Source organism: Hipposideros armiger, unplaced genomic scaffold, assembly GCF_001890085.2.
Source record: "Hipposideros armiger isolate ML-2016 unplaced genomic scaffold, ASM189008v1 scaffold_152, whole genome shotgun sequence".
In the NCBI taxonomy this organism is placed as follows: Eukaryota; Metazoa; Chordata; class Mammalia; order Chiroptera; family Hipposideridae; genus Hipposideros; species Hipposideros armiger.
The window spans coordinates 242,335-254,565 of NW_017731502.1; the positions used below are offsets into that span (position 1 = coordinate 242,335).

At 37.7% G+C, this 12,231-nt stretch overlaps 1 protein-coding gene across 4 annotated transcripts in view; it reads right to left on the reverse strand.

Moving 5' to 3' along the window:
- The window catches only part of ATG7 (autophagy related 7), a 250,861-nt gene that overhangs the window by 111,732 nt on the left and 126,898 nt on the right, over positions 1 to 12,231 (reverse strand). For all 4 annotated transcript variants that reach the window (XM_019651069.1, XM_019651070.1, XM_019651071.1 and 1 more), the window contains one exon: positions 6 to 128. In XM_019651069.1, the coding sequence (XP_019506614.1) occupies positions 6 to 128 (123 nt within the window). The remainder of the gene's footprint in view (positions 1 to 5; positions 129 to 12,231) is intronic.

Consider the following 12,231-nt stretch of genomic DNA (forward strand, 5'->3'; position numbering starts at 1 on the left):
CTTACCTCAGCAGCTTGAGTCTCTTGATGCAGCAATGTGAGACCGGTCAAGTCTTCTAAGAATGAATGTGAAGAATTGAACACCTTCGTTAGGAAATTAAATCCTTCTCGTTCATATTGATCAAGAACCTGTAAAACATTGATATACATTTTTAAAGGGGCTGTAGGTTTTAAATGTGTATTAAAAGATTTTCACTTCTAATAAGCATCTGTCAAAAATGAAACAAAAACTAGAATTAAATACGGTGGATAATCCATCTGTTGGGCAAAAAACTGGGAAGGCTTAGTATTTACCATTTTTTTCTTTCTTAGAAAGAATGACAATATTATCTTCCAATTCAGATGACAATTTTTCTCAAATAAAAGAAGTTACATGCAAATTCACTAAAAACTCTAGAAGAGCTGGGGTTACTGATTTTAAAGTTCACTTGTTAGGAAAAAAATAATAGGCAAGAAGAGCCCAGAAAAAAATTTACAAGGATAAAGGGGAAAGAAGGGACAAAAGGATGGGCAATGTGACCTACTGGCTAGCCAAATGTATTTAAGAAAATAATAACGTAAAAATGTAAAATTAAATTTCACCAGGCTCATCATAAAAAAAGGAGGCTCAAATGGCCAATAAATGCATGAAAAGTTGTTTAGCATTACAAGTGATCAGGGAAACGAAAGCTAAAACCCCAATGAAATAGTACTTTAGACCTACCAGCATGGCAAATACCAAGTACCGGCAAGCATGCAGAACAACCTGGATACTCATGGTAGTACAAAATGAGACAACCACTTTAGAGGTTTAACACTCATATGCCCTAGGATCAAGCAATCCTACTCCTGGACACACAAAAAAAGTGTACATATGTGCATCAGAAGACCCAGACAAAAGTGTCCACAGTAGCACTATTCATGATAGTTCGCAACTAGAAACTACTCAAGTGTTCAGCGACAGTAGAGTGAATGAACAAACTGTGGTTTATTCACACAGTGGAATGTTATATACCAGGGGTCCGCAAACTGTGGCTTGCGAGCCACATGCGGCTCTTTGGGTACATTCCGTCTCAAAAGTTTGCCGACCCCTGGAAGAGCCAATCCTGTCCCTCACAATTTAAAAATTATTCAAGAGTCATAAGTATATTTTTACAAATAAGGAAAATTTAAAGTAATATTATAAATAAAACTATGATAGTTTTATTTTCATTTTCAATTTTACTTCAGAGTCACATGTACGTACCCAAAGAGCTGCATGTGGCTCGCAAGCCGCAGTTTGCCGACCCGTTACATAGCAATGAAAACAAACTGCAACTACATGCAACAATATAGGCAATTCTCACAGACATAATGTTAAACAAAAGAAAGAAGCAGTATGTACTGTATGATTACATTTATATTAAGTTAAAAAAACCAAGCAAGATGAATCTATAGTGTTGGAAGTCAGCATTATCCACGAAGTGACTAATTGAAAGGGAACACGCGGGAGGCTCTGGTCTGCTGGTGATACCTGCTTCTTTATCTGCATGGCTTACAAGGTGGACTTGGTGAAAAATCATCAAGCACTTTTTTGTACACAGCTGTCCTTCCATAAAAAGAGCAAAAGACAGAAGGCTAACAGTCTTGATAGGAGAACAATATAGGAACATATGAGCAGTCAGAAGCAATCAAACAGATGATTATCACATTTTAGAATTCCTTGACCACAAGAACTTCGAATTGCAGAAAGTAAACAGTGAACCAGAATGCCTCAGAATTCAGAAGAAATAAAGATGGATGCCTCAAAAAGGCAGCAGACATTGAAGATAAATTCAAGAAATCAATTACACATGAATAGAAAGGTTGGAGAAGCAATACCACAAAAAATAGAAAAATTTTAAAATAAATATTCTCTGTTCAGAAATGAAAATGTGTAAACCCTTTAATCCAGCAATTCTACTTCAAAGACTGTTGAAGGCTGGGGAACTGTGATTTTCCTTTTGTTGCAATATTTTTTAATACTCAATTATCTTTCACTTTACAAAGTGAGCATTTTAAAGAATATCTAATAAGGAGAACATTGACTCTTAAGCAGCATGCCCACACCATTCTTGCTTGTGCCCTGCTTGTATGAGCACAAAGACTGGTATGTAAGGATGCTCCCTGCAACCAAGTTTGCAGCAACAAAAGATTAGAAACAACTACCCTTTAACAGGGGACTGATTAAATTATGGTGTATTTACAACCAAGGACATGATCTGGATCCATTAAAGGAATGAGGTAGTTCTATAGTACTAATATAAACTGATTTCCAAGACATAGAGAGATACTAAAAAATGATGTCCAGACTGTGTGTCTAGTACTGTTTTTAAAAGAAAGGTGGAGGAAGAGAGGGAAACGTACGTGTGTGTGTGTGTGTGTACACTGCTTATTTACGCATATAACCTCTGGAAAAATACACACACAACTGGCATCAAGGAGTTGCCTCCCTATATTCTTTTATGCTGCTTGAATTTTTAAAACCATGTGCATGTATTACTTATTTAAATAATATTAAAATCTTAATTTAGTTTTTTTCCTCCAGTGCTGGAGAAAGGTCTCAGAAGAGAGGGAACTACTCTAATGTCCTGATGAAGAAGTTGGTGCTAGAAAGGAGGGGCCATCCTCCTTCAGCCACGGGAAGCACAGCAGCTGTAGTGACAACTTAGGATCCTAGGTAGGAAACGGGGCTGAGCAATTCTAGGGTCTAAACAGCAGGCAGAAAAGTCACTGACTGCCAAAGAGGAGGGTGGGATGAGCCATGAAGCCTGAGGAGGGTGGTGACGGTCTGGACAGCTGCGTGGGGAATGTGAGAAAGGAAGCTGGTCAGCAGCACAGAAAGAGTGCTGAGCAACCTGAGGCCCCTGCTCAGGATGGAAAATAGAAGTTTTGAAAGAAAGGTGGTTAAGGACTCATCTAAGCTTGGGGACTGGCAGGAAAAGGGTAACAAAGACAGAGGTCAAATAAATCGATGGGCAGGCTGGCCGAGTGGCTCATTGGTGGAGAGTTGGCTTGGGAGTGCGAGCTCTGAGCAGCAGGGCCATCAGTTCGGATCCCACATGGGCCAGTGACGCTGCGCCCTCTACAGCTGAGATGGTGAACAACAGCTCAACCTGGAGCTAGGCTGCCATGAGTCGCCGGCGACAGCATAGGCTGCAGTGGGCTGCCATAAGCTATCATGAGCAGCTGGCAGCTGCCGTGAGCTGCGGTGAGATGCTATGAGCGGCTGTCCAATGACCGGCGACCGATCTGCCTCAGCTGGGAAGAGCACAATGATAATACCAACATGGGCCAGTGAAGCAACGTCCTCCACAACTAGACTGAAGAACGAAAGGACAGCAACTTGTCTGTTTCCCTTCTCCAATTCCACAACGCTGTTCCCTCTTCCAATTCCCCAATAAAATCTTTAAAAAAAAAAAAAAGAAAGAAAGAAAGAAAAGAAAAGAAAGCGAGGGGCTGGTGAATACCAAGAAGGGGCCCAAGGCTGGTTAGAAAAAACTTGCAGGCTGGAGGGAACAGATAGATTGGGATCCTGAAGGGCAGGAGAGATGGGGGATATGGGGTGGGGGATGTGGTGACCACAGTCTCAAGGCATATACAGAGTAGTGTTTGGCTGATTAACCATGGTAAATTAGTTTGATAACCAACTGCTTGAATAAAAAGGCACTTAATAACTAAATCTCTCAGTAATAAAATTTCTTACAAACCAGACTGTTATTTCAGAAAAAAATATGCATGGAAATGAAGTGACCTTTTTCAAAATGATAAATACTGTCTGTTTAGTGATCACTTATTTCTGAGTGAACCATTAAGCTCACGAAATAGGTACTTTGTGCCAGGTTTCCAGTAGGGTAAAAGAAGAAAATGGGTTTGAAAAATGGACAAAAACTTTGAAAAAAATTGGAGTAGTTCCAGAGATGATACTTTCTTTGTTAGACTTCACTGAACTTTCAGTTTTCAAGCCTATGTTTCCATATAATTCTGTGGTGCTACAAATCTGGACAGTGGAAAAACTAACAGCAAGGGGAAAATGAGTAAAGGGCTCCTCCCCCATGATCAGGATGTACAGAAAGTTTAATGCTGAAACATTATTAATAGCTCTGGCTTGAAATATATGTGGAAAAACTTAATCCTTGAGGGGCACATTTAATCATGCAAGGGTTTTCCAGTATTCCCTTTATGTGCTGGGAAGTCAATCTGTGTTACAAGTATAAGCAGCTTATAAAAGGTACCAGGCTTCTCCCCCCTACAAACAGCTTAACTGTCTTACAGGGGGAAAACGTGTTTTACATTATCCAAAAACAACAACACCCAAGATACCATCACAATGAATTTGAGCACTGCAACAACCTGTCAATCTACATAAAACATACCAGACCTTTTAAGTGAATTACATAATACATGGTTCTGAGAAGTGTACATATTACATTCTGGTAGGTTTTAAGTATTCCAAGGGTACTGGGAGACTGCTACGTAGAGAAATAATAATGACTCTTTTGGTATAAAGATATGGATCCTTTCCTGATGGACATGATTTTCCTTACTTAGTTATTTTGTAAGGCTAGGTTATCTTTATTCTCAACATATATGAGCACATACACCTGGACAAAGATAGAAGAATCTCTTCTTAAAACATGATTTTAAGATTATCACTTCTCTTACTGAAATTCTTTGGTGACTCTTTTTTTAAAAGTGTAATTGGCATACAATATTAGATTAGTTTCAGGTGTACAACACAGTGATCTGCCATTTATATACCTTATGATGTGATTACCACACTAATAAGTCTAGTAACCATCTGTCACCATGGAAATTTATTACAATATTAGTGGCAAGCTTCCCTGTGCTGTATACTACAGCCCTGTGACTTATTTATAACTAGAAGTTTGTACCTTTTATTCCCCTTCATCTTTTTAACTCATCGCACCACACTCCTCACTTCTGGCACCTATCATTTTGTTCTCTGTATTTATGAAATTGTTTCTGTTTTGTTTGTTTGTTTTTCTAAGATTCCACATATAAGTGAGATCATACAGTATTTGTCTTTCTCTGACTTATTTCACTTAGCATAATATCTACTAGGTCCATCCACGTTGTCACAAATGGCAAGACCTCATTCTTTTTTACTGCCCAGTAATATTCCATTAAATGGGGATGCCAAAAAAATATATACAAGGGGACACTTTGGTCAACATTGTTCAAGCAGCAGTTCACCGTAATCAGAAGTGTCTGGACGCTGATGGTAACCACTTTGAGCACCTCTTGTAATTGCAGAAGTCAAACGTGACTTGTATTCATCTTTTGTCATTGGTATATATTTAGTATTACAATTTTAATAGTTTCTTTCTTAAAATTTGTATCATTTTTGGCACCCTCTGTATATAGATATGTATTTATGTATATATCTCTCATCTTCCTATCTATTCATCTATCAATGAACACCTAAGTTGCCTCTATATCTTGGTTATTGTCAATAATGCTCTCATAAACATAAGGATGCATAAATATTTTCAAATTAGTATTTTGGTTTTCTTCAAATAAATACCCAGAAAAGGAAATGATGTGTCTTATAGTAGTTTTCTTTTTAAGTTTTTGAGGAACCTCCATACTGTTTTCCATAGTGGCTGCACCAATTTGTAATTCCACCAACAGTGCATTAGGTTCGCTTTTCTCCACATCCTCACCAACACTTATTTGTTGATTTTTTGGTAAAAGCCATTCTGACAAGTGTGAGGTGATATCTCATTGTAGTTTTGACTTGTAGTTCTCTAATGATTGAGCATCTTTTCACATGTCTGTTGGCCACATGTATGTTTTTTGAGAAATATTAATTCAGGTCATCTGCCCATTTTTTAATTGGATTTTTTTTATGTTGAGTTGTATGAATTCTTTATATATTTTGGATAATAACCCCTTATTGGATATAGAATTTGCAAATATCTTCTCCCATTCAATAGGGTGTCTTTATTTTGCTGCTGCTTTGCTCTGTGCAAAAGCTTTTCAGTTTAATATAGATCCATTTGTTTATTTTTAATTTTGTTGCCCTTGACCAGGGAGATAAGTCCAAAACAACCCCGCTAAGACCTATGTCAAAGGGTTTACTTCCTTTTTTATTCTTCTGGAGTTTTATGATTTCAGCTCTTACATTTTAGTCTTTAATCCATTTTGACTTTATTTTTGTATATGGTGTAGTGGTCCACTTTTCCCAACATCATTTATTGAAGAAACTGTCATTTCCCATTGTATATTCTTGCCTCCCTTGTTGTAGATTAATTGACCATATAAGCAAGGGTTTATTTCTGGGCTCTCTATTCTGTTCCATTGATCAATTTGTCTGTTTTTGTGCCAGTACCATACTGTTTTGATTATTGTAGCTTTGTAGTATAGTTTGAAAGCAGGGAGTGTGATATTTCCAGCTTGCTTCTTCTTTTTAAGATTCCTTTGACTACTCAGGGTCTTTTTGTGGTTCCATATAATTTTAGGACTATCTATTCTAGCACTGTGAAAAGTGTCATTGGTGTTTAATAGGAATTGCATTAAATATGTATATTTCTTTGGGTAGTACAGACATTTTAATTATATCAATCCTTCTAACCCATGAGCACAGAATATCTTTCCATTAATTGGTGTCATCTTCAATTTCTTTCATCAGTGTCTTTTAGTTTCCAGGGTACAGGTATTTTGCCTCCTTGATTAAATTTATTCCTAAGTATTTTACGTTTCTGATGCAATTGTAAATGGATTGGTTTTTTCTTAATTTCTTTTTCCGATAACTCATTATTAGCACATAGGAATGCAACAGATTTCTGAATATTAATTTTGTATCCTGAAACTTTACTGAATTCATTAGTTCTAATAGTTTTTTGGTTTTTTTTTGTGAGTCTTTGGCATTTTCTATATATAGTATCATGCCTTCTGCACATAGTGACAGTTTACTTCTTCCTTTCCAAATGGATGCCCTTTAAATTGCTGCTTTATTGCTGTACCCAGAGCAGGCAAGTGTGCCGGAATGCGCCTCTCAGTAACATCCCTACTGCAGGTCACACTGTCTGGGTAGGGTTCCTGTGGTTACTGCACCTCTGTTTCTCCTACCCTTCTCTATGTGGTCCCTCTTGTTTGTTGTGCAGAAGTTGTTCAATCAGCCCTCAGTTGCTCTTCAGGAAGAACTGCTCTATATGTAAGTGTATATTCAGTGTGTCCATGAGTAGAGGTGAGTCCAGGGTCTTTCTACACCTCCATCTTGGGCCCTTTGGTGACTCTTTACTAGATCAACCCCATACTCTCCTACTAGGCATTTAAGTCACTCCATAACCCTCTACGTTTGGATGACTCTCTGAAGAATGATTTTCATAGAGTCTAAAATCTCCTGACCACACCATGCAATGATTCTCATTTCATGAGGAGCAGAAGGGATTCACAGTTACAACTCTTGTCTATTATTCTTAAACGGGACACCAGGAACCGTGCGCCCTATCAAAAAAAATACTTGGGTATTTTCAAAAGGGAAAGGGAACATGCAGTGTCTGAAAAACCCAAAGTTTCTGATGTTTAGAAATTGAACTTACCTGCTCTTCACAGTTTAAAATTACATATGTGTCCTGATTTCTAAAAAAATCTTAGGGAAATCTTTCCTAATGTTCCAGATAGGGTGGGTAATTAGAGAGTATGGCTGGAAGCCACCAGGATCCTTAATCCCCATCCTACAAGAATCCATACAAGAAAGGTCAAAACACTCCCCTCTTAGGGACAGTCACCCAGTCATCTGCAGATGCTTTGCTCCAAGTTGAGGGCAAAACCCTGTTTTCCAGAAATGTTGCTGAGTGAGCCATTCCAGGGTGGAGAAGCCCCACTTCAGATAATGAGTGGGAAGCATTGCTCATAAAACCAGGAAACCCCTGATCGGTTTCTGTCTCTTGGTGCCCTGGGATTTCTAGCATAATAAAAGACAATCAAAGAAGAAAAAAGCCTCAATTTCAGCAGCCCTCACAACACTGCTGTCTCACCCTCACTGCTCCCAGCTCCTCCACAGGACCATCACCTTGGAAAAGTTTCAGCTCCTTTCTCTTTCCGTCCTGGTGCTGCCCTGCCTCGAATGATCTCCTGTCTTCCACAACAAATTGAGATCTTTTATTTCCATCAAACTTCAGCTCAAGTATAAACTCCTGCAAGAAGTCTTCCCTGATTAGTTCTACTTTCTGTGATCTTTTCTTCCCTTTATTCTCTGACCCCACTCTCTATGGCTCATTAAGTTGCCAGAGGGATTAAAGGAAATATGGACTCACTGTCCCTGATAATAGGAGTTGATGGCATTTCACATATCAACCAGATCTTCAATAACTTTGCTTTTGTTTCTATATATGTCGGTGATACAAAGCATATAATGGATGAGAAAACAGCTTCAGATGGAAACATGAAACTATCATCCTAACTATTGGGTTGTCGGAAAAGTCATGATGTATTTTTCCTATGTTTTTCGTTGCAAAAATGCGTCATGACTTTTCCGCCAACCCAATATATCTGTTGCTGTTAACTGCTCTCTTGGATTTATGAAGCTAAACTTAAGAAAAAAAAGGGAAAAAAAGGACAAATCTGAGTTCAAGATATGTAATAGTATGTCAAAAGCTGTAGCATTAATTGGGATAATTACTGGCATGTCAAAAATATAGAACAGATAAATCTCTTGTTTTTCCCCTAAAATCACTGTACAATGCACATTATTCTTAGGCATCCAAATGCAAAATGGGCACAATGGTAATTTAGAGGAGGTGGGTGATTTCAAATCAAAACATCAAATAGCTTTAAATTTGGATTAAAAATGGATTAAAAGTTCCAACACGTTAGCATTTTAATTGAACTTATGATGCAACACACAACTGTACTAAAAAGAACCAAATAATATTATACCTTGGTATCTTCACATACTAAAATCAAAATTCTATTGAAGTCAACTGGGTAGAGGAAAAGAAACTGAGAACTAGGGATCAACATGAAACTGGCAATAATTTGGCAACACTGGGCAAAACACTTTATCTCTTTGAGCCTGTTTGCTAATCTCTAAAATGGAGATGAAACTCCATGCCTATCTCCCTACTTACTGAAATACAAAAAAGATTTCATGATTTTAATCATTGACAAAGAATAGTTTATAAAGGGCAATAGAAATGCTAGGCATGTATTATTATTTTTTTTGCATTTACTACTTTTAAAACATAATTTTATTACAAAATAGGGCCTCATAAGTCCAGAAGATACATGACAAGAAGACACCTGTGCTTTCCAGCTCAAGTAGAACCTTGAAGACCAACAATATGCTGGCCCAGCATGGCAATCACTAGATGGGGCAGACTGGAGCTTTGAAGGAGCTCCAACCCATGTTCAGAAAGTTACCACCTGTTTGGAAGGAAGACCCCACCTGCGTGTTGCCTTATTGGACCTGACTCAGAACTCAGTGTGAAAGACTTTTTCCGGGAGCCAGTTGTTGAAAAATATCAGGGGCAATTGTTTAGCATCATGATCTCCTGAGATGGTGGATAACAGCTGGAGCAACAATAAACTAAACCAAAAGCTTAAAAGAAAAATCTGGGGAATACCATATTCTTAGGAATCTAGAAGACCAGGCATAGGCCTAGAGCTAGGTGCATGACCCAAGTTGTGCACATGATCAGGAAATGTCTCATCTCTAGCTGACCTTGAGGATCTGCTGAGTATTGAAAGCATGCCCAATATGCACATAGAGCCCCTCAACAAAGACTGGGAGCCTTACTGCTTCCAAGCATTTAAAGAAATCTCTGTCGAATTATTAGATGACCACTAAGCTAACTGAGCAGAAACTTCATAGCGACACAGGACAAAGAATACAAAGTTAATGGAATTAGTTCAGATAAGTCTCTTAACATAAATAACAGCAAAAAGTGACAACGAACAATGGGGGGGGTGAAGAATATGATTTCCAGAGGTGCCACATTATATCATTTAAAATGTCCAGTCTGCAACAAAAATTACCAGATATGCAAATAAATAGGAAAGTATGTCCCATACACAGAAAACAAAAACAGTTGATTGATGCTGTCCCTCAAGAGCTTACTAAACATAGGCTTTAAAAAAGACTTTGAGGGCCAGCTGAGTGGCACATTGGTTAGGAGTTAGCTTGTGACCCCAGCTCTGAGCAGCAGGGCTCCAGTTTGGATCCCACATGAGGGCCAGTGATGCTGCGCCCTCTACAGCTAAGATGGTGAACAACAGTTCGACCTGGGGTTGGGCTGCCCGGGAGTCACCCGCGAAGACATGGGCCGACAGTGGGCATGAGCTTTCGTGAGCTGCCGTGGGTGGCCATCCAATCGCTAGCAAGCGACTGCCTCACCCAGGAAGAGCGCAATGAGGATATCAACATGGGCCAGTGAGGCGACGTCCTCCATAATTAGACTGAAGAACAAAAGGACAGCAACCTATCTGTTCCCCTTCTCCAATTCCCCAATGCTGTTCTCCTCCTCCAATTCTCCAATAAAATCTTAAAAAAAACAAACATTTTGAGTATGTTCAAAGAACTAAAAGAAACCATGTGTAAGTAACTAAAATAAAGTATGAGAATGATGCCTCACCAAAATAGAGAATATCAATAATGAAAAAGAAATTATAAAAAAGAACCAAAGAGAAATTCTGGAGTTGAAATACAACTGGAAAATTCAATAGAAAGATTCAACAGCAGATTTGGGAAGGCTGAAGAAAGAATCAATGAACTTTAAGGTAGGTCAACTGAGATTATCCTGTCTGAGGAACAGAAAGAAAAAAGAATGAAGAACAATGAACAGAGCCTCTGAGGCCCACTGAGACACCATTAGGAATACCAGCACATGCACAATGGAAGTTCCAGAAAAGAGGAGAGAAAAAGGTGGAAACTATATTTGAGAAAATAATGGCAGAAAACTTTCCAAATTTGATGAAAAACATTAATCTACAAATTCAAGAAGATTAACTCCAAGTAGAATAAACTCAAAGAGATCTACACCAAGACATGTCATAATCAAACTTGTCAAAAGACAAAGGGATAATCTTGTAAGTGCAAGAGAGAAATAACTTGTCATGTAAAGGGGATTATTTCTCATCAGATACCATAGAGGCCAAGAGTAGTGGAATAAATATTCAAAGTGCTAAAAGAAAAAGACTGTCAACCAGAATTCCATGTCCAGCAAAACTAACCTTCAAAAATGAAGGAGAAATTAACACATTCCCAGATAAACACAAATCTGAGAGAATTCATCACTAGTAAACCTGCCCTGTAAGAAACACTAAAGGGAGTACTTCAGCCTGAACTGAAAGGACACTGGACAGTCACTCAAATCCACATGAAGAAATAAAGAGTACATGTAAAGGCAACTACATAGATAAATGTAAAAGACAGAATATATTTTTGTTTGTAATTATTTTTTATCCTATGGGATTTAAAACACAAATGTATAAAGCAATAATTATAAATCTGTATTGACTGTCATATAATTAGAAAGATGTCATTTGTGTGACAGCACAAAGGAAGGGGAGGGAAACAGAGATAAAATGAGTAAAGCTTTTGCATACTATTAAAGTAAGTTAAGCCAAACCACATTGTTATGAATTAAGATTGTAATTATAATCCACAGGACAGCCACTGAAAAAGTAACCAAAAATTATATTGTAAAATAAAATACATGGGAATTAAAATGGTACATTAGGAAATATCTATTTTCAAACAAAAGAATGTGATAAAAGGGCAATACAGGAAGAAAACTGACATAAGACACAGAAAACAAATAGCAATATGACAGATGTAAATCCTATCTTATCAGTAATTACATTAAATGTAAATGAATTAAAGACTCCAACTAAAAGGCAGACATGGCAAAATGCATAAAAAAGCATGATCCAACTGCATGCTGTCCAAAAGACAGTCATTTTATATTCTAAGACACAAATAGGTTGAAAGTAAAAGAACAGAATATATTCCACGCAGTTTCCATTATGCAAGATAATAAGTTTTGGAGATCTACTGTACAGCATGGTGATGACAGTTAACAATACAGTATTGTATACTTGAAATGTGCTAATAGGACAGATCTTAAACTTCTCACCATACATACACACACACACAAAATGGAAACTATGTAGAGGTGATGGGTATGTTAATTAGCTTGACTGTGGTGCTCATTTTACAATACACACATATATTAAAACATCAAGTTGTATACCTTAAAATATAACT